The sequence below is a fragment of the Prionailurus bengalensis genome, chromosome D2, assembly GCF_016509475.1.
Source record: "Prionailurus bengalensis isolate Pbe53 chromosome D2, Fcat_Pben_1.1_paternal_pri, whole genome shotgun sequence".
Taxonomy (NCBI): domain Eukaryota; kingdom Metazoa; phylum Chordata; class Mammalia; order Carnivora; family Felidae; genus Prionailurus; species Prionailurus bengalensis.
In genome coordinates this window covers 11,286,602-11,312,521 of record NC_057351.1, presented here as the reverse complement: position 1 = coordinate 11,312,521, position 25,920 = coordinate 11,286,602, and the positions used below count along the sequence as shown (strand labels likewise).

General features: G+C 41.6%; 1 protein-coding gene across 11 annotated transcripts in view; it reads left to right on the top strand.

The window, feature by feature from the left end:
* RYR2 (ryanodine receptor 2) overlaps window positions 1-25,920 on the top strand; it is a 756,924-nt gene that overhangs the window by 423,896 nt on the left and 307,108 nt on the right. For all 11 annotated transcript variants that reach the window (XM_043596215.1, XM_043596214.1, XM_043596207.1 and 8 more), the window contains 6 exons: window positions 61-194; window positions 1,669-1,910; window positions 8,084-8,276; window positions 10,208-10,424; window positions 12,682-12,786; window positions 15,664-15,767. In XM_043596215.1, the coding sequence (XP_043452150.1) occupies window positions 61-194; window positions 1,669-1,910; window positions 8,084-8,276; window positions 10,208-10,424; window positions 12,682-12,786; window positions 15,664-15,767 (995 nt within the window). The remainder of the gene's footprint in view (window positions 1-60; window positions 195-1,668; window positions 1,911-8,083; window positions 8,277-10,207; window positions 10,425-12,681; window positions 12,787-15,663; window positions 15,768-25,920) is intronic.

Below are 25,920 nucleotides of genomic sequence, written 5' to 3'. Positions count from 1 at the left end.
GAGTGCTGGGATACTTGAATCTGAGAAGGGACTTAGCTGGACGTGATTGCTCTTTTTCAGGTTCTGGACGTCTTGTGCTCTCTCTGCGTCTGCCATGGAGTAGCGGTCCGTTCCAACCAGCATCTCATCTGCGACAATCTGCTGCCGGGAAGAGACCTACTTCTGCAGACACGTCTTGTAAACCACGTTAGCAGGTAGATTCACAAGGACAACGTCACCAAATAGGCGGCATAACAGAGCGATTCATGTTCTGGCTCTATAGCTAAGGCATCCTACGGTCCGTTTGTTTTATTAGGATATTTTACGTATTCCCCCAGCGAATAGTGCAGTTTTTTCTATCAGTCAGATGGTATAATAATCATAATCATAATCATAATCATAATCATAATCATAATAGGTGAACCAAGCAGAATATGCATTTATCCCAAAGATGTAAGCTTTCATTCACTCTCATGGTTCTCACTGATGTCCTCAGGAGCAGGCTGGCCTTTATACAGGGACAGAGTTGTATATACTTACGTTTTGTGCTTTCTTAGAATATGAACAAAAGCACTACACTTCAATACCAGGGTTGAAGTGGCCACTGTGTATAATAAAAAAGTTGAATCGGGATGTCCAACATATGATAAATACCATAAAAAAAAAATAAAGCTGCGTTTTTGGTTAGACATTCCCTCCAGGGTTATCACACATCCCTTGACTGCTGTATGCCAGCAGTCCATGGACTATTCCATGGACTTTCTGTGTATTCCACACCGTGTTTGTACTAGGTTCAACTAGTCCAGTGGGGTACCATTGTGTGCATTTCGTAGATTAAAATGTTGAACTGGAAATGGAGCTCAAGTCTAACTCTGGAGACTGAGCTTTTAAACACTGAGACATGCTGCCTTTCTTATACGAAGTATTATAATAATAATAATAATAATACAGATTACAATTAAGAAAATAGTATGTGTGATATTAATAATTTTGATATACTGTATCTAGCAGCTATCTGGGAACTATCCCCCACCTTACCCTGTTTGAAACAAAAATGTAGGGTTTGTTGTATATTTCTATATTGTGTTTTTTAACACAAGTGATTTAAGAACTTCCTGAGTGGCTGTTTGTATAATAGACGTGCTGTTATTGAGAGGTATTTCCTGAGATTGTCGCTAATCTTTACCGTTCACATAGGTTCTAAGTCCCTCAGGAAGCAGAATTAAATGCAACTCCCTAGAAATTCCTCTGCCCTCAGCGAGGCATAGAGAACAACAAAGCTGATTATCACTCTGGTTCCTTTACCAACAACATGGCTTGCTTCAGCCTCGTTCCCTATCTGACACAGAGCTTAGTTAGGGAAAATGTCTAAGTGTCCTGAATTAATAATGCCATGGATCCAAAAGGCCTGTGATACTGAGTTTCCCATCTTGAACATGATCAGTGATATGAAATATGCAGAAGAGCAATGAAGAAACAATAATCTTAGACTCCTGAGCGATATTTCCAAGTAATCCGAAAAGCAAACACCAGTTACCGACTGTTAACTCTAAGGCTGGCTGTCACCGCCTACCGCATCAGTGACTTAGTAATTTTGTAGTACTGAAGGAAAACATATATTTAATATATTGCATCTTGGAGAAAGGTTTGTCCGGAGTTTCTCATGTGCTGTTTGTCTCTCTTTAAAAGCATGAGACCCAATATTTTTCTGGGCGTCAGTGAAGGGTCCGCCCAGTATAAGAAGTGGTACTATGAACTGATGGTGGATCATACGGAGCCGTTCGTGACTGCCGAAGCCACTCACCTGAGGGTGGGCTGGGCGTCCACCGAAGGGTACTCTCCCTACCCTGGAGGCGGTGAGGAGTGGGGTGGCAATGGAGTTGGAGATGACCTCTTTTCCTACGGATTTGATGGCCTTCACCTGTGGTCAGGTCAGCACCCTCTGTGTCTTCCCCCCGCATCCGCATGAGAAATCTGTTGCCCTTGCTCTGTGTTTCCAAAAGCTATCGGTGCTGTGTGTATAATCAAATACGTTTATTATTCAGAAATTTAACATGGAGGGGTGCCTGGGAGTGGCTCAAGCGGTTAAGCGTCCGACTTCGGCTCAGGTCAAGATCTTAGGGTTTGTGGGTTTGAGCCCCGTACCAGGTTCCATGCTGACAGCTCGGAGCCTGGAGCCTGCTTCGGATTCTGTGTGTCTCTCTGTCTCTGCCCCTCCCCCATTCACAGCCTCTCTCTGTGTCTCAAAAATGAATAAACGTTAAAAAAAATTAAAAAGAAAAAGAAATTTAACATGGAAACAATGAGTGAGAACGTTAAATAAAAGTCACGGGGAGAGAAAGAAAACTCTTACAATTATAGTACATTTCCGAAAGACTGTACTGTTGATGAACAGTATGTTAGAAAAGTGGCGTTTTGAGTCACACATCAAGTGCAAAAAAGAAAAAAAAAAACAAATGTATGTGTTTCCTACTCGCTTTAGCAGGTGTGTGCAAAGCTTCAGCTTCTAATACAAAAGCCAAAGAACAGATCCCAGAAAATAATTGGGAGAAAGAGACTAAGTTCTACCTCCTGGTAAATAATTTTATGTCAGGAATCCATCATCTGTGAAGTGTATTGTGAGGAGTCGGTTTATTTTTATTATTTTATTTATTTATTTTTAGCATTTATTTATTTATTTATTTATTTATTTATTTATTTATTAAAAAAATTTTTTTTTCAACGCTTATTTATTTTTGGGACAGAGAGAGACAGAGCATGGACGGGGGAGGGGCAGAGAGAGAGGGAGACACAGAATCGGAAGCAGGCTCCAGGCTCCGAGCCATCAGCCCAGAGCCCGACGCGGGGCTCGAACTCACGGACCGCGAGATCGTGACCTGGCTGAAGTCGGACGCTTAACCGACTGCGCCACCCAGGCGCCCCAGCATTTATTTATTTTTGAGAGAGAAAGAAAGAGCATGAGCGGGGAGGGGCAGGGAGCAAATGTGGGACAGAGGATCTGAAGTTGACTCCGGGCTGAGAGCAGAGAGCCCAATGTGGGACTCAAACTCATGAACTGTGAGATTGTGACCTGAGCCAAAGTCAGAAGTTTAATAGACTGAACCAGCCAGGTGCCCCAAGGAGTCAGTTTATAATCAAATGACACTTTGTGTGGAACTGTTTAAAAATAAATATATAGTTCATTTCACCAGCTGTCAACCTGAACTTGGATGGTTGAGTGTACATTAAAAATGATATTCATTTATTAATGCTTTAGAGTTCTAATCGCTTATAAAAACTTAAAAGTTGAATTAAATCTAAGAGTTTATGGTAATGGGTTTGTGAATCAAAGCACTTTGTGCAGCTGTAGTTTGTCATGAATACTTAACTGATTTTTTCCTTTATTCAGTGCCAGTAGCTTAGTAGTCTGGAAGACCTGATGCTGCATTTCAGATATTTTTTGGGGGGGAGTCTTTAAGATTTAGTATAAAATTAATACATGATCAAAAACTCAAATAGTACAGAAGTGAAAAGTCCCTAATATCTCCTTCCCTTCACATCTACTTCCTAAAGGCGTCCCCCGTTAAATTTTGAAATACCTTTCTGAATTTCTCTATTTATAAACAAGCATATGTCTATAAGTGGCAGGCATGATTATTTTCAGGACACCACATTTAGGAGTGCAAAAATATAACTGAAGAAAAAGAACATCTTAAGCAACAACAAAGAAAAAAATAACATCTTAGTCTTTGAGTACTAGTTATATCAAGTGGCAGAAAATATTTGTCAATGCAAGGCAAATGCAGGCATTTCAGGGTTCTCTCTGTCAAGTAAGGAGCTTGGCTGAGATTTTTCATCCTAACATGGGGGCCTGTAGTTGGGGCCCGGGGAGCAGTGCGCCTGTCTTAACACGCAGTGGATTGTTCTGGCCCGACTGTAGTCAGAGCTTCTGTTCCTGTAGTATGCTTTTCCGGCTGACCACACGAAGGCAATGACCACTAAGTTCAGAAGGCCGAACAAACATAAAATAGGGGTAATGTCTCTCTCATAATACATTTTCACTCTCACCCTTCCGTTTTCCTATCTTCTCTCTTTACTTCCTGGTATGCTTCCACATGACTTGGGTACTCGGGTGAATGAATGAAACGTGTTAACTTGGTTTTCCCAGTACACAGAGATTAGGGGAGAGGGGAGATTACTCTGATAAAACAATGCTGAATTGGTTCTAATTATTTTAGCCGTATAATGCCACCTTACCATTTTCATTTTTGCATTTAGCTTGAAGCTTTTTCTTTCAACACACAAAAAGAACCCAGTGCTCGTGGAATTGACCTGTAATGCATTATACTTTTTATTATGCAGTCTCTGTTAAATAAAGCAGCAGCAACAACAACAACAAAAATATTCAGTGCACCTGTGAACATACATCACTGAAAGGAGGATAGGTTGTGGAAGTTCAGGAGAAAATCATTTGAAGCTTTGTATCAGGAGAAAACATTCAATTGCTTTTTAAATTTTTTTTTTCAACATTTATTTATTTTTGGGACAGAGAGAGACAGAGCATGAATGGGGGAGGGGCAGAGAGAGAGGGAGACACAGAATCAGAAACAGGCTCCAGGCTCTGAGCCATCAGCCCAGAGCCTGACGCGGGGCTCGAACTCACGGGCCGCGAGATCGTGACCTGGCTGAAGTCGGACGCTTAACCAACTGCGCCACCCAGGCGCCCCTTCAATTGCTTTTTAAATGGCAAGGAAGTACGCACTGTGTCTTGCCTGTAGTTGAAAGGTGTGGGCTTTTTTCAGCTACTGGGATCTGTCAGTCAACAACAAAAAGAAATAAAAGGCATCCACCTTAGTAAGGAAGAAGTCCAACTTTCCCTGTTTGCCGATGACATAATACTATATATAGAAAACCTGAAACATTCCACCAGAAAAAATACTAGGACTGATACATGAATTAAGTAAAGTCACAGGATACAAAATCAATGTGCAGAAATCTGTTGCATTTCTGCACACCAATAATGAAGCCGCAGAAAGAGAAATGAAGAAAACAGTCCCATTTACAATTGCACCAAAAGCAGTAAGATAAAGCTAACCAAAGAAATAAAAGACCTGTACTCTGCAAACTGTAAAAAATATGAAATAAATTTAAGATGACACAAATGGAGAGACATTCTATGCTCATGGAATGGAAGAGCGGATATTGTTAAAATATCTGTGCAACCCAAAGCAATCGCATTCGGTGATATCTCTATCAAACTACCAATAGCATTTTTTCCACAGAACTAGAAGAAAAAAAATCCTGGCATGTGTATGGAATCAGGAAAGACTCCAAATTGCCAAAACCATCGTGGAAAAGCAAAGCAAAGCTGGAGATACCACAGTTCCAGACTTCAAGCCATATTACAAAACTGTAGTGATCAAAACTATATGGTACTGGCACGAAAATAGACACATAGATCAGTGGAACAGAAGAGAACACCCAGAAATAAACCCATAATTATATGGTCACTTAATCTTCAACAAAGCAGGGAAGAATATGCAATGGGAAAAAGCCTCTTCAACAAATAGTGTTGGGAAAACCACACAGCTACGTGCAAAAGAGTGAAACTAAACCACTTTCTTTCACCAGACACAAAATAAATTCAAGATGGGTTAACGAACTACATGTGAAACTTGACACATCAAAAATCCTAGAAGAGAGCACAGGCAGAAATTTCTCTGACACCAGCCATATTAAATGCTTCCTTTTTTAATTTTTTTTTAACATTTATTCATCTTTGAGAGACAGAGAGAGACAGAGTGTAAGTGGGGGAGGAGCAGAGAGAGAGGGGAGACACAGAATCCGAAGCAGGCTCCAGGCTCTGAGCCATTAGCACAGAGCCTGATGTGGGACCTGAACTCACTAACTGCGAGATCATGACCTGAGCCGAAGTCGGATGCTTAACCGACTGAGCCACCCAGGCGTCCTTTAAATGCTTTCTTAATTTTAAATTCAGAGCCAACAAAGACAAAACTAAATCAGTCGGCTTCTGACTGATTTATTAAGGTCAGAGTCATTCAGATCATTTTCTTGGGGTTACGCTCCTGTTCTTTTTAATAGTGAAAGTAGAATTAAATCTGTGATTTCTGGTATAGAGCATGTTCTCTACCACTCAACTTTCTGTAATTAAAGACTGGTGATGTTTTCTGGAATGAGAATCGGGCTCATCAGCAAAAGTTTGGAGCTGTGTCTTCACTTATTCTTTTCCAATTTAAACTTTGCACAGAGTTGCTACATTCTGTGAACGCAGAGCTGGATTTTCGGCATCCAAGTCCCACGTGTTTGTAAGGGAGGGCCAAAAGTGAGATGAGTCGCAGAGCATTTAAATACAGAAGTGTGGAGGAATGTCATAGAAGAGTGGAGGAGAAAGATGGGTACAGATTTCTAATCCAGGACCGGTAAATCACACTGCTGCTGTCTTCCTTTGTGGCTAATGCGGAGGACAGGAATGTAGTTCTAATATGGATATGCTAGGTTTGCTTACACGAAACCTGAAAATGCTTCCCAGTGGATTCAACAGTGTGAGTGCCATTTAAATTGTGGACCTCAGGTTGTGCACTAGTGATCCTCTCTATCTTTCCTTTTTGTTTCAGGCATCACAAGAGGGTTTGCCATGGTGACTTTTAGTCCTCAGCATTAGCATAATAATATCCCTCAGTCTGAGCAGTATATTTGGTGTATAGTAAATATCTGTGTAATAACATTTCACCTTGATGCAAAGAAGGGTATAGATCTTTTGACGTGAGTTACATTGCTTTTATATGATGTTTTTAAAAACCTCCCTTGGGGCACCTGGGCGGCTCAGTTGGTTAAGCATCCAGCTTCGGTTCAGATCATGATCTCACAGTTTGGGAGTTCAAGCCCTGCATCGGGCTCTGTGCTGACATCTTGGAGCCTGGAGCCTGCTTTGGATTCTGTGTCTCCCTCTCTCTCTGCCCCTCCCGTGCTCACGCTCTCTCTCTGTCACTCTCTTTCAAAAATAAATAAACATTGAAAAGCTCTCTTTATTTAGGGAATTCTAAAAGTACCACTTGATAATGAATTTATTGCTTGCAGATTTGATTACTGTTAAAAGTCAAAACTTACACAAAATTTAAAAAGTCTATGTCTTCTGCCAGTGGCATTTCAGATATGCTGCTGGTAAAAAATTTGGCATGCTGGAAATTCAAAAAAGGTCTTATAAAAATGCAAATCTTGTATCATGACATCTATTTTTGTCTTTGCTCAAATTGGGAAATTTTGTATGCATTTGTGAGCATGTGTATTTGAGAAAGCCTCACCTTCTTGTCTGCCTGTGTGCCCACGGAGACTAATTAGCAAAGGAGTTTTGACATAGTCAAGAATGAGCGTAGGCCACAGGTTGGCTGGGGCAGGAAATGACGTTTATCAAATAATCATTTCACGCCTCAACTTGCATCCTGCTGTATTTAGGAAGCCAACCAAGATCTTGTGTGAAATCAATTATAAAAACAAACCAGTTGGCATATGCTTGCCTCTCAGCAAACAGTGCACGAATGAACACATTTTCTGCTTTCATTATCCTTATATACTTTTATTTTATAAAACAAAGGGGATTTAATATTTGGCAAGGGGACTGACATGCAAGTCCTGGTGTTCTTTTAAACCATTGATTTAATCATTATTACAACTCTGCAAGGTTATGGCATTTGGCTTTATAAGAAATCAGGGTCTACAGAGGTTATGTAATGGGCTGATGGTCGTACAGATGGTAGTTTGTAAAACATCTTTTTGAACTCAGATCTCTCCCTGGAGCTTTTTCTCTGACATCATCACGTTATCAGCTCCGAGATGATTTGTGCATCAAATGCCATCCAGCTCCACGCAGAATTCTCTGCATATGAGGAGGCCCATTTTATAGTAAAGATAGCAGCATGGCTCCCCACAAAAAGCAACAGCCTTTGGACAAAAGATTTAATATATAACGTTAATATGCATTCAAGACTTACTCTCTTCCAGTATTGTGCATTGATTTGTCACTACCGATTCAGATCTTTGGCTCTGAAGATGATGCTGTGAGGAAAAAAAAAAAAAAGTCACCTCTGTTACTGTTTTTCCTCCATAGGTTGTATTGCACGTACTGTAAGCTCACCGAATCAACATCTCTTGAGAACCGATGATGTCATCAGTTGCTGTTTAGATCTGAGCGCCCCAAGCATCTCATTCCGAATTAACGGGCAACCTGTTCAAGGAATGTTTGAGAATTTCAACATCGATGGCCTCTTCTTTCCAGTTGTTAGTTTCTCTGCAGGAATAAAGTTAGTACTTCTGTGTGTTTTTTGGTCTGTGTCCCTTTTGACTTCTCATTCTTTCACAGAAGACTCTGTACTGCCATCACCCACGCTTCCCTAACCTTCTCTCTCTCACCCCCGGGGCATCTGTCCCCGGGGCATGTTGCTAGTGCCTTGGAAGAAGAGGTAAGATTCACCCCAGAGGGGCATCTCGAGGGGCTGAATGCTCTGTCCACCTGTTCTGCCATTTAGACGGAGCCATCTGCTCAACCTCTCCCAAATAGTGTTCTGGAATATTTCAAGCCAATTTAAGTTTACTTTTTATTTAATAAAGGAAAATGAACTATATTATGTAAGAAAGTACCACTTATTTCCTTATATTTATTTTCATCAGTTTTTCTTTTCTTGTCATCATCTTCCCCCACCCTACTCCAAACCCCCTCATTCTACAGAAACTAAATGGATTTTTTTTTGTTCATCAGGTTGAGATACCTCCTCTGTGTTACCCTCTACCTGTTACACTTGTAAATTATCTGCCTGTGATCAGCTGGGTCAAGGTGGTTTCTTCTAACTTTCTGCCTTCTTGCTATTACCAGATGGAAAGAGATAAATGATAGTTCTTTGGAGTTCTACAAAGAAAACTTTAACAAGCGTCGGTCTGTTGTGATAAGGGGCCACGTTGTCACCTATTAATATATGCATATAGCTAACTAATGAGAATGGCTCCCTTATTACGACTGGCCATCGACTTATTCTGGTTATTCTTTCCATTTGAATTCTATCCACGTGAATAATTCATGGTTACAGAAGCACCATATTGAAGAGGGGACAGAGAAAGCATGAATTATTAGCTATCCACGCACCAGTGACCTTTGCTGGTGTATTCATACAAATTGTATTTCTTTTTATAATTTTTAAAATTTAAAAATTTTAGTTTTAAAATTTTAGTTGTCCTCATTTTTTGCTCTTTGCTTTTTATTTTACTTACTAATTTATTATTCCTGTTATTTGTGGCCTATAACTGAAGCAGAGAAATTAGAAAAAAAATTGCAAGGAAAAGGAAATTTTGATTTTCCTTTTTTTTTTTTTAATTAATGTTTATTTATTTTTGAGAGAAAGAGAGACAAAGCATAAGCAGGGGAGGGGCAGAGAGACAGAGGGAGACACAGAATCTGAAGCAGGTTCCAGGCTCTGAGCTGTCAGCACAGAGCCGGATGCAGGGCTCGAACTCATCAACTTTGAGATCATGACCTGGACCAAAGTCGGATGCTTACCTGACTGAGCCACCCAGGCACCCCTGATTTTATTTTGTAAGCTGAGCACCCCATCATTTAGCTATGTTTCGAAAAGTGTTGTTCAATGGAAGTTGGATTAAATTATTTCTGATATAATCATTTCGATGTATAAAAGATTTTAGTAAGACTTTTTTGTCGTCGAATAAGAAATAAGGTTACCTTCTTTCTTTTACAAATGAAATATCATTTGAGTTCCCTTTAAGGAATTTCACTGAGAAGTTGGACACTGGAAAGTGACTTTTTTTTTTTTTTTTAAATCAGACCTCACCCAGTCCTGTAATTGAAAATACATAGATATTTAAATAATGTCTCCTCTTTCTCAGTCTACTGTTTTGGCCCCTTGAGACATTCAGTGACCCATTACTGTGTACAGGCATTTCATTCCCAAAGGAGTCTGTTGTGTGTGATTTTGCTGTTTCTCCAGTGAATGATAGTTTTCCCTGACCCAGCAACATCATTTAATCCATTTTTTCCTCTGATCCCATTTTATCTTTTGTGCTTAGAGGCTCTTAGACTCTATGGCACCCACATTATGGCTTGGGGGAAAAGTGTGGTGTCTGATAAAGTTAATTTTGTGCTGAGAATTTACTCTTCGTCTTTTGTTGATGAGGTGATTTGCTATACACCAGAGCTGTCACTGACCCTGGCCTGCATCCTTTTTAGGGTACGCTTTCTGCTTGGGGGGAGACATGGAGAATTTAAATTCCTTCCTCCACCTGGGTATGCTCCTTGTTATGAAGCTGTTCTCCCAAAAGAGAAGTTGAAAGTGGAACACAGCAGAGAATACAAGCAAGAAAGAACTTACACCCGAGACCTGCTGGGCCCCACGGTTTCCCTGACGCAGGCCGCCTTCACACCAATCCCTGTGGATACCAGCCAGGTATGCGGAGCAGGCGTAATGGCGGCCACTGGTACCGCCACACTGTTGTACTGTTCTCATGTGCCATGGTTTTCTGACGGTTTTACCCGCAACCCTCAGGAATGCACCTGACAGTCCTACGATTCATGTGTATAATTGAAGCACATTTCATAAAAACAATGCTTACCTTTACCACTTCTTCTCATCTCTTTTCTGTTTGATTTGATTCTATTTTTTTTAAGGGTGGTCTCAAGCCACTACATTGATTTCCTGATGCGCTAATGTGGGTCACACCTGGAGGTAATGGATGCTAATTTTAGGGTGTAGTTTTTTAAAATTTCTCCTCCCATCTCGATACACTATTATTTTAAAGCAATTTTTAAAGCAATTTTTCTTAGGACAAGATTGAGATTGTGGGCTTTGGAGTGAGTCATAGCATCCAGGGTCAAATGCTTTCTTTGGGACCTTGAGGAAGTTACTCCCCTCGTCGATTAGGATCCTAAGGGTATGGTTAATAAATAACACATTAGCACAATACTTTGCAAACAGGCACCCAAGAAATATTAGCCTTCATTCTTGCTTTTCTGTTTCATAGATGTGTACATATCCCGACACAGACAATGAATTAACTAAATATGGCTCTATCTTGACACTGAAGTAACTTCAATAAGGTCGGTTAGATATTCAAAGTTTGTATTACTTTCGAAGATCCAAGGGATTGCTTCTAGCTCCTGAAGTAGAATCAATACCAGGCCTCAGAGGGTCCAGTTGTTTGGCGAACGCTTGCTTAGCTCCTGGCATCCTCTTTTCTGTCTCGTCATGCTGAATTTTTATATTATTTAGTAAAAGGAGCAAGCTTTGTTCATGCCTAAAACTTCCTGTGTGTCGTTTCTGGCTGCATGGTGGCAGGATAGGTGTGGTGCTTCCAAAGTGTGGTAGTAAACACGATTAGGAGGATGGAACTGGGCCGGGAGGGACGGTTGGATTCTGCGGTGAGAACACATTGAGGATTTCCCGAGACCTAGAGTATCTCTACCGTTGTGGGGACAGGGAGCAGTGACAGCCTGCATTTCTGGGGCAACTGCCTCATCAGCGAACGTTGTGGGCAATCGCCTGCCCTCTGTTTGTGGAGGGGACTGGCTGTGGGGTGACACGTAAGTGCGTCACCAGACGTGAGCAACCAAGCCCTCGCCTTGAAAACCATTCGTGTTCTTTGTGAAGAGGTCATTAAACTTTCTCTTTTTAAAATATTTACTTTTGATAGAGAAAGTGGGGGAAGGGGAGAGAATGGGAGACAGAGGATCTGAAGCAGGCGCTGTGCTGATAGCCAAGGGCCCAGTGGGGGCTTGAACTCATGAAACGTGAGGTGATGATCTCAGCTGAAGGGTGCTTAACTGACTGAGCCACCCAGGCACCCCTAAACTCCCTCATTTTTTTTTTTTAATTTTTTTTTCAACGTTTATTTATTTTTGGGACAGAGAGAGACAGAGCATGAACGGGGGAGGGGCAGAGAGAGAGGGAGACACAGAATCGGAAACAGGCTCCAGGCTCCGAGCCATCAGCCCAGAGCCTGACGCGGGGCTCGAACTCCCGGACAGCGAGATCGTGACCCGGCTGAAGTCGGACACTCAACCGACTGCGCCACCCAGGCGCCCCTAAACTCCCTCATTTTAATGAGAGCATGTAAAGATAGTTTTCCCTTAGAAGCTCATACTTGGAAACCAATGAGAGTGGTAGAGTAGAGTTAAGGGAAAACATACGTCACTACAATCAGATATTTACAGACTCAGAGAGCCTATGGATTATCCTTTGGCCACTGAATCGCCTTCATTCTGGCCTATGGGGAATGGCCAGGTTGGTTTAAGAACTTTGAGGTGATTTCTCTTTTAAGTGATGCACACTTTGGTAGCTATATCCCACGCCCATGAAGGCATCTTTCTTAATGCTGACTGCCCCCACCAACACTCTCTTTTCCTTCTTCCCAACTTTTCATATATTCCCTTGGAAACATAAGCTGTCCCACCCAAAGTCTCCAAATTACCTAAAAAATGTTTAGCTGTACCTAATTATATTTTAATAACTACATTAGAATGTTTAGAACCTCGTTATATTAGTTTTGATGGTTTATGATGATTTTATTTGGTTCAGCTCACTGTGAGGATAGTTAGCACTGTTTTATTGCATTTGTTTCTGATGTCTTTCTTTCTTTCTTTCTCTCTCTCTCTCTCTCTCTTTCTCTCTCTCTCCCTCTCTTTCCTTTCTTTTCTTGTAATTTTAGATTGTGTTACCTCCTCACCTGGAGAGAATAAGAGAAAAACTGGCAGAGAATATCCATGAACTCTGGGTTATGAATAAAATTGAACTTGGCTGGCAGTATGGTCCAGTAAGTAATTTTGAAATTTATTTTCAGATTTGTTAATACATCTTTCTGACAACCTAACTTTTTCTCACTCATCCTGCTATGTGGCAACATGAATCGATTAGATTGATTTTTCCCCTTACATATTAGTTTTTGTCCAGTTTTTCATTACGAGAGGGGACAACATTATTGGTCTGTCTGTTGAAGGATGGCTTGGTTGCATAGACCATTGAAAAGTTGTCATTCTTTAGGCTGTAAGTTATATTTTTAAATCAAGGTTAACATATACAGACAATAAGCATTGATTTCTAAGCCACTTGGAAAAAAAAAAACCTCATTGAAATTGAGAGTGAAAGCTGAAAATGAAAAGAAATCAGTCATTTTTCTTTTCCCCTCCCTGGTGTTTTATTTCTTTTGGTCTTAACTGTGTGTAGCAGTCAGTACGGAGCCTGTGGGCAGAGGGTCATAGTTGATTTCATAGGTGGAAAATAGGCTGAGATGCAATGATTGAATATATTTCCAACTTCGTATTTAAAGATCTCCGTTTATAGTTTGTCAGTAAAATTTAGATTTAGGAGAAAAAGCACTTCCTATGCGATTCCATGTATCCTAGACTTATTTTTAGCAGGACTGTGACAATACTTTTATTTGTATAATGTTATTAGTCTAAATATCCCAATGATTGTACTTTCTCATATTTGACTGAATATAGAAATGGGTGTATTCATTCTGTCGTAATTTATCGCATTGAGCTTTATTTTTTTAATTTTTTTTAATAATTTTTTTAACGTTTATGTATTTTTGAGACAGAGAGAGACAAAGCATGAATGGGGGAGGGGCAGAGAGAGAGGGAGACACAGAATCGGAAGCAGCCTCCAGGCTCCGAGTCGGCAGCCCAGAGCCCGACGCGGGGCTCGAACTCACAGACCGCGAGATCGTGACCTGAGCTGAAGTCGGACGCTTAACCGACTGAGCCACCCAGGCGCCCCTATCGCATTGAGCTTTAAATAAAGAACATTTAGGATTAGCGTTAGTGGTGATAGCGCATGATACCCCATGTTAGCAGTAATACTGTAAGATACTCTACTTACTTCCTCACATTTATGTATTATTTAGATAAATGCATTTTCACTTTCCATTTTCACATACAATCTCACAGGTTCCTGGATTAAATTTTCACAACAGTGCGCTGGGCTATGTGTTATTTCAGTTTTACGGGTGATGATGTCTCCTCTGAGAGTCCTCACAGAGGGAAGGGCCTTGAGAGCAGTCACAGGGATCGTCAGGAGCTAGGACTGGGATCCAGATTTTCTAGCTTCTAGTCTGGAACTGTTTGCGCTGTAAGATCTGCCGAGGCTCTTAACAGTCCCTGAGGTAGGAGGTGGTGAGTTTCACAACCGTGTGCCTGGCAGTGGGGAAGGAGAGACATGATTGCAAGACGTGTTTTGGAGTTCAAGTATCGGATATGGATAAGAGAGGGAGGGAAGTCTGGGCAGATTTTTGGTTTTAGCTTGGACCTTTGAGAGGACAGTAGTGTTATTCTCTGGTATAGATAATAGAGGGGAAGAGGACATAACATGAATGGGGAGTAGAGTATCAGGACTTGGACACATGCACTTCCACTTTTATGTTTAGAATTCATGTAAAATCCTGTGATTCTAGATTTCATTTCCAGAGTCACACATTTAGTCAAGTACATACTGTATATGCTTTTGCCTAAGTCCTGTTCATTTGTAAAGATCACTAGGAAGAAAAAAACAATATGTTATTTTTAACATAGTGATGCCTGAAGAGTTTTTTAAAAAAATCTTTGCTCACGTTCGCACACTTTTTATGTGGCATTTCTAGAACCTGGTAATTATTCCCATGGAGTAATTTGTACCCTAACAGCATATGACTGTCATCTATTGCTACCAGGGACCAATGCCCGTGTCACTTGGGTCTCCAAGAAGATTTAAAAAAAAAGTATTTAGTAATGTAAGGATCTAGAATAGATTTCTTACTAATCGATTCCTAAAGTCTTGAATTTTGTTTACTCTTATTGCTAATATACACTTTTAAGGATTAATGCGAAAAGTGCCTCTATTAGGCTGATTTTGTTAAGGTGAAGGAATGATTTGTGTTATCCGGAGGTTGTAGCGGGTGAGATCAACAACTGGAACCATCTCAAAGATCAGTCATGCTGCTGATTGACGTCTCCAGTCCGCTTGGCTCTAAACACATAAAATGACTATACGTGAAAACTAAATCATCACTGCACCTTCTTGCATAGAATTCATTTCACTTTACAAAACATTTGTTAAGTGCCTGTCACGTGTCAGGCATGTTCTAGGTGCTGGGAATACAGCAAAGAACAAAAGAGAACAAAATCCCTGTTTCTTTGGTCTTACTTTCTAGTGCCAGGAGATAGACAATACAGTAAAGTATCCGGTCCGGCAGACCAGGATTTGTTAGCAGGTGGAATTTGTTATGGAAGAAAAAGAAAGTGTAGTGTGAGCGGGCAGATGGCCGCATTGGGAAGGTGGATAGGATAAATCTGGTTGAGAAAATAAGATTTAAACAAATGCAGGAGGGGGCTGAGGGGGCGAGCTGTGGGTGTCCGGGTAGAGCAGGCATGGGACCTGGGGCCAGGAACTGTGACAAACAGAACAGGGGGCCCAGAGAACGCCAAGTTTTACCACTGACCTCAAACATTAATGTGCCAGGGGTGTTCCAGGGCGAATTTGCTAGGGTGATGAGCTGGGGCTTCCTTCTTGCTTTCCCCCTCCACTTTCCCCCTCCACTTTCCCCCTCCACTTTCCCCCTCCACTTTCCCCTCTACTTTCCACCACACAGATGGCTTGCCGTTGCTAGTGTCTGATATTGGAGACTCTTACATGAGGATTTTCTGCCCTGTTTCAGGTTAGAGATGACAATAAGAGACAGCATCCGTGTCTGGTGGAGTTCTCCAAGCTACCGGAGCAGGAACGCAATTACAATTTACAGATGTCGCTTGAGACCCTGAAGTGAGTTTGTTAACTTTTCCTGTTTTCCTATCTGCCTTACGTGGAACAAACAAGGTATCGATATAGTTTATAATTCAGCGTTGAAGTTAGAACTTTTCACAATGCACAGGTGGATTGGATCAATATTTGTTGGGAATTAGACTTTGACCTTGTCATTTTATGTCTTTATAAAGTATTTCCCAAAGAGCATCCTACACATGGGTGTTACGGAACACAAGGGCTCTGTGATCAGATATAGTGCTGCTCAGAGTATGGGCCATGGACCAGGTCAGTCACAAATTGTTACTGATTTGTGACAAGATAAGAAAAGCTACTAACAATAAGTGTTTAGAAACTTTTATACCATTTCAAGGGAGCAATTTTATGTCTTACTGAATAATTTATAAACAGTAATTTATAAATAATTTACAAAATGTAAGCTTGTATTTTATGTCTTCATTTAAAAAATTTAATTTTCTCGGGGTACCTGGGTGGCTCAGTCAGTTCAGCGTCCGACTCTTGATTTCGGCTCAGGTCATAATTTCATGGCTTGTGAGTTCGAGCCACATTCAAGCACTGCATCAGGGTCTGAACTGACAGAACAGAGCCTGCTTGGGATTCATTCTCTCTCTCTCTCTCTCTCTCTCCTTTTCAAAATACATACATACCTACATACATACATTTTAAATTAAAAAAACACATGGTTTTCTCTGACAAGTTTTTTTGTATTTTATCAGAGAATCAGACCACTACAGGCTAGAAATTAAAGAAAATTGGCCCTTCATCACAGATAGTTCGAGAAACACTGCTCTAACACATTTTAAAGATGCTGAGTTAAAATAATTAAATAAGTTTTTATTTTTTACTGATGGATTTTCCAGTACTATGAATCTTTAAATTGGGGTGGAATCCATTTATATTTCTCCATATTATTGAGCTATACCGTCTTTTTTTCAGAGGATACCTCAGGACCATTTGCCACACTTTGAGAAAGGCTACTGTAGACTGTTTGCATGCCATCTTAAAAAAAATTTAATGTTTATTCATTTTTGGGAGACAGAGAGCGAGTGATGGAGGGGAAGAGAGAGAGAGGGAGACACCAAATCTGAAGCCTGAAGCAGGCTCCAGGCTCTGAGCTGTCAGCACAGAGCCCAATGCAGGGCTCCAACCCATGAACCATGAGATCATGGCCTGAGCTGAAGTCGGACACTTAACTGACTGAGTCACCCAGGCGCCCCTTGCATGTCATCTTTAACGGCAGATGTGCTTTTCAGTGACTCTGCCAATTGCTGTCATGAAATGTGCCACTTAACCATTGCAAACGAAAGAATGAGGTGGTATAAAATAAAGGAGGGAGAATAATGTTACATTTTAATACAGCAAAGTTCAGAAAATATTTTTGAAAGCACTATCATGTTTCTTTTATTCCTTTTCTGTCCTTGATGACCTTCTAGGACTACATTTGTTCAAATGGGTCACTTATTCTAATTCATGCTTATAGTAGGCTTATACGCTGCGTCCGTTTTTATTTGTTTCAGTTTTGTTAAGGGTAAGGAGTTACTTCCGTGGAACCGATTTTACCAAGGATTCAGAACATAAAACTTAACCACCTTGTCACACTCTAGGTTTCGCGTTCAAGTATATTTCTTCAAAGATGTGATAGTAATTAACATTATGGAAACTACATATTGGGCATAGAATGAGTTTAGGTTCTACTATTGATTTAAAAAGAAAGGGAAATATATATAAATCAAGTAAGTTGAGAACCTACCAAAGATAAAAATTCGCAGCGTGTGCCAGTGATAAAGAATGCATAATGCATGGCTGTGACCTGTGTACCCCGTGTTTGGGATGCCCTGCCTTCCTTTGTGTTCTTGATGAGAGGCTTGTACATTTCAATAAGTAATTCACAGCAGCTCACCATTTGCCCATCTTTGACAACAAAATGTTTTATTGAAAGGTCATGGTCGAAGATAATTTAGTTAAATTTGCAGTACACTCCCTATAATTTTAGTGATTGGCAACTCGGCCAGCTATTGCAAAGGGCGAATCCTGGGAAGCAGTGAGGTGGAGAAATCTCTGTATTTGCATTTAGTGTGTTGAGTTTGACTGCATGTAATCTGATCTCATTCCTAAGAGCCATTGGTGGCTGGTTTGATTAATCATCAGAGTGCATGTACCATGGTGCTGTTGCCCATGGTGAATGCTAATGACCTTTTTCATGAGCCAATTCTCAATAGTTTATGGTTTTACAATGAGCTGATTTAATCTATTTCTTTAAAAACTTTTTTTTGAGTGTGTTTATTTATTTTTGAGTGAGAGAGATACAGAATGTGAGCTGGGGAGGGGCAGAGAGAGAGGGAGACACAGAATCTGAAGCAGGCTCCAGGCCCCGAGCTGTCGGCACAGAGCCCAACACCAGGGCTCAAACTCGCAAACTGCGAGCCCATAAACCGCAAGATCATGACCTGAGCCGAAGTCAGATGCTTAACTGACTGAGCCACCCAGGTGCCCCTAACCTATTTCTTTAAAAATTTACCTTAGCACCGGAAGAGACCCCACCTCTCCAAAGTTTGGCCCAATCTCAGTAGTTTAGAGAAAGCACAGTAGTTTCTTCCTGTATTTTCTTTAGTCCTTTGTTTGAAAGTCTCCAGAGCAAAGAAGGAGAGAACAACTTTGACTTTGGTTGGTATAGGTTCAAGCACTTGCTGTTCTAAAGGAATCTTAGATTTTTCTGAACCTTAGATTTTCTTCCCTCATTGAAATGGGGGTCATAGTGAATCTACCTTGTGGAACTGTGGGGACTAAATCGTAGAATACTGATGAAGCCTTGAGCACTACATGTCTGACACGCCATAAGAATATCATGGGGGTGATTAACACTTTATTCATTTGAATTCTGAGAAGTGCCAAGTAACAGAGAAGCAAAAGATTACTCCAGCATATCCCTTATTTGGGGTTAAAGGGTTATTTTAAGTGAATTTGAATTTTGGATGCTCTTCTGTGAATTTTTTGTTGTTGTTGTGCCAATTGTTGAGAAAAGACAACGTCAGATTTGATAGTCGTCTGTGTACTGTAGAGTTCTGCAGACTTCTGGCACCTTCTCTCAGGACGGCACAGTGGTTACAGCATGCCTGCCAAGCCCTGTCCCCAATTTAACCAGTGTTCCTAAAATCTTAGTTTCTGATTTATTCCCAGTATTTTCTGAATTCCAGATATTAAATTTTTTTTAAGCTTATGTATTTATTTTGAGAGACAGAGATGCATGGGTCGGGGACAGGTAGAGAGAGAGGGAGAGAGAGAATCCCAAGCAGGCTCTGCACCATCAGCATGGAGCCCGATGTGGAACTTGAGCCCATGAAACCGTGAGATCATGACCTGAGCCAAAACCACCAATCAGATGCTAAACTGACCAAGTCACCCAGGCACCCCGATCTTAATTATTGAATAAATGACTTATGTTTGGGAAGTGAAAGTTATAATGATTTTTAGTCAACATAGTGTATACTTGCATAGAATCTTTCTTTGGAAGGGGCGCCTGGGTGGCTCAGTTGGTTAAGCGGCCGACTTCGGCTCAGGTCATGATCTCGTGGTCCGTGAGTTCGAGCCCCGCGTCCGGCTCTGTGCTGACAGCTCAGAGCCTGGAGCCTGTTTCAGATTCTGTGTCTCCCTCTCTCTGACCCTCCCCCATTCATGCTCTGTCTCTGTCTCAAAAATAAACGTTAAAAAATTTTTTTAAAAATAAAAAAAAAAGAATCTTTCTTTGGAAGTTAATAAAAATTGAGGAAGACTATGACAGTGTTTTTTCTTCCTGTCAAGTAGTTTTTTCCTTAAAATGATTTTTGGGAAATGTGATTTGTTTGCATATGTATGTAGGGAGGGATGAGATGAGGAATCGGGACACAGGGACACCAAGGGGAGCAATATGGAACCAGGGGAGAAAAGTAGCAGTTAAGAGAAGAGGAGTGATTTTTGTTTAAAAGAGCATGTTTCCTGGGCGCCTGGGTGGCTCAGTCAGTTAAGCATCCGACTTCAGCTCAGGTCATGATCTTGTGGTTTTTGAGTTTGAGCCCCGCATTGGGCTCTGTGCTGACAGCTCAGAGCCTGGAGCCTGCTTCGGATTCTGTGTCTCCCTCTCTCTCTGCCCCTCCCCCACTTGTGCTCTGTCTCTCTCTGTCTATCAAACATAAATAAAATGTAAAAGAGCAGGTTTCCCTTCTAGTTTTGTATCTTATTTTAGTTCAGTCTCTTGCTGGCAACAGTTTTCCCCATCTCTAAATATTGTGACTCTTCTTACCGTTTATTTATTTATATTTGAGAGAGAGGGAGCACAAGCAGACAGAGACAGAGAAGGAGGCACAGAATCCGAAGGAGGCTCCAGGCTCCAAGCTGTCAGCACAGAGCCCAACATAGGGCTCGAACGCACGAAGCGTGGGATCATGACCTGAGCTGAAGTCAGACCTCAACCGACTAAGCCACCCAGGTGCCCCTAAATATTGTGATTCTTTCTGTTCAGTCCTGGGCTCAGTCTTCTCTCTGTTGCAAAGTCTTCGGGCATTCTCCTCCCAGTAGATACCACACAGGTGCGGACAACTCCCTAGATGTACATCTGTACCCCGGACACCTGCCCTGTGTGTCTCCCGTTCTTCAATTGATATTTTCCCTGTTTGCGTCTGAGGCGCCTTGACCTACAGACTTTCGTCCCCTGTGAGTGGCATCTCCACTCATCCTGCTGCATAGACTAGAAGCTTAGGAGTCATCCTGGACTCCTCCTTTTGTTTGATCCCTGCATCCAACCCATCATCAGGTCCTCCCAAGTGTATCTCCAGTCTTTCCCCTTCCCCGATTTCCACAGCACTCCTCTCAGTCTGAGCCATCATCACGTGTCACCTAGACTGTCACGGGAATCTCCTCACTGCCCCCCCCCCCCACTTGGCTTCTTCCAATTCATTCTGTGCACAGCAGCAGGTCTCGGCTGCCCGGATGCAGTCATATACATGTTGCTTAGAACTGTTCGGTGGCTCCCCACTGCACTTAATCAAATGTCCCAGCCTCATGGGTCTGTATAAGCCCTGGGCGATCTGACACCTCCCACTTCTCAGTGTACCTAATTCCTGCCCTTGTTCCAGCCCCGTGGTTTCTTCCCTCCACTGATTCACATTTTGTCCTGCCTCCTCTATGCCGTTCCTTTGGCCTGGAAAGTTCTTTGCCTTACTCCTAGATAGGCCCCTCCCTACCCATTCCTCACCGTTAGGCTTAAATGTACTTCCTCGATGAGACCTTCCCCATGACCTCCCCACTCTCTCTTAAAACACCTTGTAGTATTTTTTATAGCTCTCAACACAATTTTTAGTATTACTTTCTGAGTTATTTAATACGTTAATATTTACTATTGGACCGGAAGCTCTATGAAGGTAGGGGCCGTGATGTTTTGTTTTGTTTCGTTTTCATTCACCATCATAATACCCGGTTCCAACAAAGCATCCAGCACAGAAAATTTACTCTGTTGCCAAATTGCTTGGATATTGCAGGTGTACCTCAAACTTTGTGATGTGTTTAACCCCTCCAATCTCAGGCTTTTAAAAAGCGTTCTTCCCCTCGAATGGTGAAGCGCCCCCGTAACACACACCAGCTATCTCAGAGTCGCTTCCGAAGCTTCTCTTTCCCCTCACCCAGGGCCTTCTAATGATCCTCTAATCCATCCACTTAATTCTTTTCTTCCATCGCTAATGATGCGATTAGCCCTCCAGCCCCTCCCGTGCTACCGGCGTCTCGTACCACATTAACCTAAGCTACCGTTATTAAGCATCTGAAAGTGGCATGCACTCCCCACGGGTCCAGCGGAAATGTATACATTCTCCTCTCTTCTCCTTCCGTGCTTGGTAGCCAGCTGGTCGTTTCTGAACACTTAGGTCTCCACATCATTCTCCCAATTTACATTCTTTTTTTTTTTAATGTTTATTTATTTTGAGAGTGAGAGAGAGGATGATGAGCAAAGAGAGAGGGAGACACAGAATCCAAAGCAGGCTCCAGACTCTGAGCTGTCAGCACAGAGCCCGACGGGGGGGGGGGGGGGGGGGGGGGGGGGCTCAAACCCATGAACCGTGAGATCATCACATGAGCTGAAGTCGAGGCCCAACTGACTGAGCCACCCGGGCACCCCCACAATTGACATTCTTTTAAAGCAGCTTTCCACCGATCTTTAGATGAAGACAGTGCCTTAATTTGTATAAAAGTCTACAAAGTCTGGCCTCCCGTCTAACCAGCTTCATCCTATGGGAGGGCTACTCTCTCTCTGTCTTGCCATCACACTAGCCTTTTCTGACTCACCTGTTTGCATATTTCTTTCCAGCACAGGGCTTTCTATGTGTCCTCTTCCTGGGAGGTTCCTCTCTGGGCCCTCTTCTCATCCCTTACATCTCCGATCGCTCCCTCAGGAAACATTTGCGGTTTCAGTAAACATTCCCTGGCGCAGTAAGGCCCCCTTTCATGGACACACGCCCCTTCTGTATCTCTCAGCGTAGACACTTCCTCTCCTGGTTTGTGTAATCACAGGATGGCCTCTCCACCAGACCTGCATTTCTTGGGGGCGGGCTTCTCATTTACCCACCATTTTTCAGACTTAACCCAGAACCTGGTAAATGTTCTTTGAATGAGTGAAGCAGTGAATAGGCAATAAAGCTCAGTCTCTAACCAGGCTTTTCCATACCAAGTGCTCGTCATCTGCAGGGTGCCTCGTGTTCCCTCCGTGGCTCTATGCCAGTCTGTTTACCTGTTTCCCGTGGCTGTCTGCTGTAAGTACTACAGTGCCCCATGGACCAGTTTCGGCTGTTTAACCTAGTAGTATTTACTGAAGACATGTGCAAGTTACTGCAGATATCTGCGGTTACTAAGACAGAGACAGGGAACCTACCGTCGGGTAGTCTGTTTCTGCCCCGTTATTCTCTGCCGTGGACTAGGACACCTAGCCTCGCCCAGGCTTCCCTGGGCACGCTTTGTAGTGTGCTCATCTCTCCTCATTCCTCAGCAGACTCTTTTTTTTTTTTTTTTTTAATATTTTGATAATGCATTCCAATATAATCCTTTTATTTGTTTTTAAATGTTTATTATTTTGAGGGAGAGTGTGAGCGGGGGAGGGGGAGGGGAGGGGGCACAGAGGATCTGAATTGGGCTCTGCGCTGACAGGAGCGAGCCCAGTGTGGGACTCAAACTCAGGAACCATGAGATCATGACCTGAGCCAAAGTCAGATGCTCAATTGACTGAGTCACCCAGGTGCCCCTACTCCTCAGCAGACTTTTAAACGTCTTAAACATGTGAGTTAAACAGCATTAAACCAGATACAGTGGTTTTAATACAGATAATACAGAGACCAATTCAAAGAACTTGGGGTGGTTGATAATTTCACTAAATAGATTTTTTAAATGATTTGTTGCTCTCATTTTAAAACCTCCTTGGATTAGGTATAGAATTCTTAGATATAAAGCCAAAACACATGATCAATAAATTGCATTTTATATACAGCAAAACCTTTGGTACTTCAGAAGAAACTGTGAAGAAACTTCTGACGAGAAAAGCCACAGACTGGGAGAAAATACTTATATGTCATATAAATTATGTCATGTCATACATATCATACATTATATTTGTAGACTTTGTAGAAAATAAGGGGAAGTCCTGCTAAAGGATTTGTATTCAGAATATATAAAGAGTTCTTACAACTCAACAATAAGAGTACATACAGCCCAATTAAAAATAAACAAAGCATTTGAGCGTGTATTTTACCAAAGAAGATCTATGAATGACCAGCAAGCACATTTATAGAATGCTTAACATCATAGCTCATTAGGAAAATGCAAGTGAAATCATAATGAAATACTTCACACACATTCGAAGGGCTATGACATAAAAGACAGACTGGAAAACCCCCATTAATTTACCAAACAACCTAGCAATTCTACTCCTACACATGTAACTAAGAGAAATGAAACCTTATATCCATGGAAAGACTTTTGTATGAAGGTCTGCAGAAGCATCTTCATAGAAGCATTATATGTAATAGTCAAAAGGTTGAAACCATGCAGATGTTCATAAACTTATGAATGGAGAGACAAAATGTGATGTAGCCCCACAATGGGATACTTTTCAGCAATAAAAGGAGAAAAGCTACAGATAAACATTATAACATTCATAAACCTAAAAAACATTAATCTGAGTCAAAAAAGCCTGGCACAAAAGATCCTAATTTATATGATTCTTTAAAAAAATTTTTTTTTAACGTTTATTTATCATTGAGAGACAGAGAGAGACAGAGCATGAGTATGGGAGGGGCAGAGAGAGGAGGAGACGCAGAATGTGAAGCGGGTTCCAGGCTCCGAGCTGTCAGCACAGAGCCCGACGCGGGCTTGAACTCACAAACTGCGAGATCATGACCTGAGCCAAAGTCAGACGCCCAGCCGACTGAGCCACCCAGGCGCCCCCGTATGATTCTTCTTATAGATAATTTTTAGAAAAGGCAGATCTACGGAGACGGAATATAGATTAGTGGTTGCCTGGGGGAGGTGGGGTCGGAGTGAGGAATGAGTCAAACAGGCATGAGGAACTTGGTGAGATGAGATATTCTAAAACTGGATTGTAGTGATGGTCATACAACTTTGCAGGTTTATGAAAACAGTAATAAATTAACCTTTTCTAGGTACATTTCTGACCTGACAGCTTCTAATTCTATCTTTCTGAGCATAATCCTCAGTAACCTGTCTGTTGTCCATCCACCTAAGTGTGAGTCCCTCAGTGTGGCATTCAAGGCCCTCACTTAATGTACAGTCAAGTTCTCCATTCATTGTAATCAGAAGATTTCTCAGTGGGTGTGCCCTCAAAGATCGAATTGTCAGAGTTTAAGATAGATCCTAATATTATTGTCACCTTGAGTTCCCTCAGAGCTGGGTCTGGCATCCTCCTGATGGTTTCATAGCTTTATACGTATCTCATTGGACACAGGACACTGAATTGTAATTAACAATTGCTGTAGTCCCCACTGACCAGTAAGCTTATCCCCAGAATTGAGGACAGGGCCTGCCACTAGTGATGTTCAGGAGATATTTATTGAATAGTTAAATGAATGAAGGAATAATGACAAAAAACTTCCTGTCCTATGGACACTGATTGAATACGTGTAACCCATGTTTGTTCTCTGAGTGTGTTTTCTATTCTTCTATTAATGATCAGTCTCATTTTTTAAAATTGTTTTTAAGTTTATTTATTTTTGAGAGACAGACAGAGAGAGTGAGTGGGGGAGGGACAGAGAGAGACAGAGAGACAGAATCCCAAGCAGGCTCCATACTGTCAGCACAGAGCCCGATGTGTGGCTTGAACTCACAAACTGTGAGATCATGACCTGAGCCGAAACCAAGAGTCAGACGCTTAACTGACTGAGCCGCCCAGGTGCCCCATGCTCGATCTCATTTTAATTGGCACATTCTCTAGGTAATTTTTATAGCTTCAGTCAGTTCTTGATCTGTCCATACTTATGCAGGTTAACACTTGAAGGGTAACTTCACAGGATCATCTGAATTTCACCACGTTTAACCTAAAATTTAACTTGGTGACAGTTGATGTGTAAATATACATAGCTGTACCTATCTATGCCATCTATCTATCTCCAGATTTTCATTTTTAAGATGTTGTGGAGGATAAGTGTGAATGAATTGTAGATGTTTACCACATCCCTTCTTGAACTGACTAGAACCTAGAAATTCTGTAATTCAAAAAGGATTAGCCATTGTCTCTTATTCTGTTGGGATAGGAGAAACCACTCATTGTCATGGCTACTAAAGGCGCATTGTCCCATATAAACCTGGGGGACTTTAAAGGTTGAGTTCTACATGTGAATGGTAAGGATATTTCTCAGGAAAAGCAATGATAGGTCATTCAGGGGAGGAAAAGATAGAGTATCTTAAAAAAAAAATTGGATAAACCCTTCCTGGCAAACAGGGACCCCTGATAGACATTTGCAAACAAGATTTTTTTTCTAGATAGAAAGTTCAGTAAAGGATTAAAAACATATGGGCATTTGTGTCTACTAAAGGTTGCGTTTCAAACCAGTGGTAAAAGGTGAATTATTTGGTAAATATTTTATGAAGAATTAGGTATCCATCTGGAAAAAAAAATAAAGTTAAG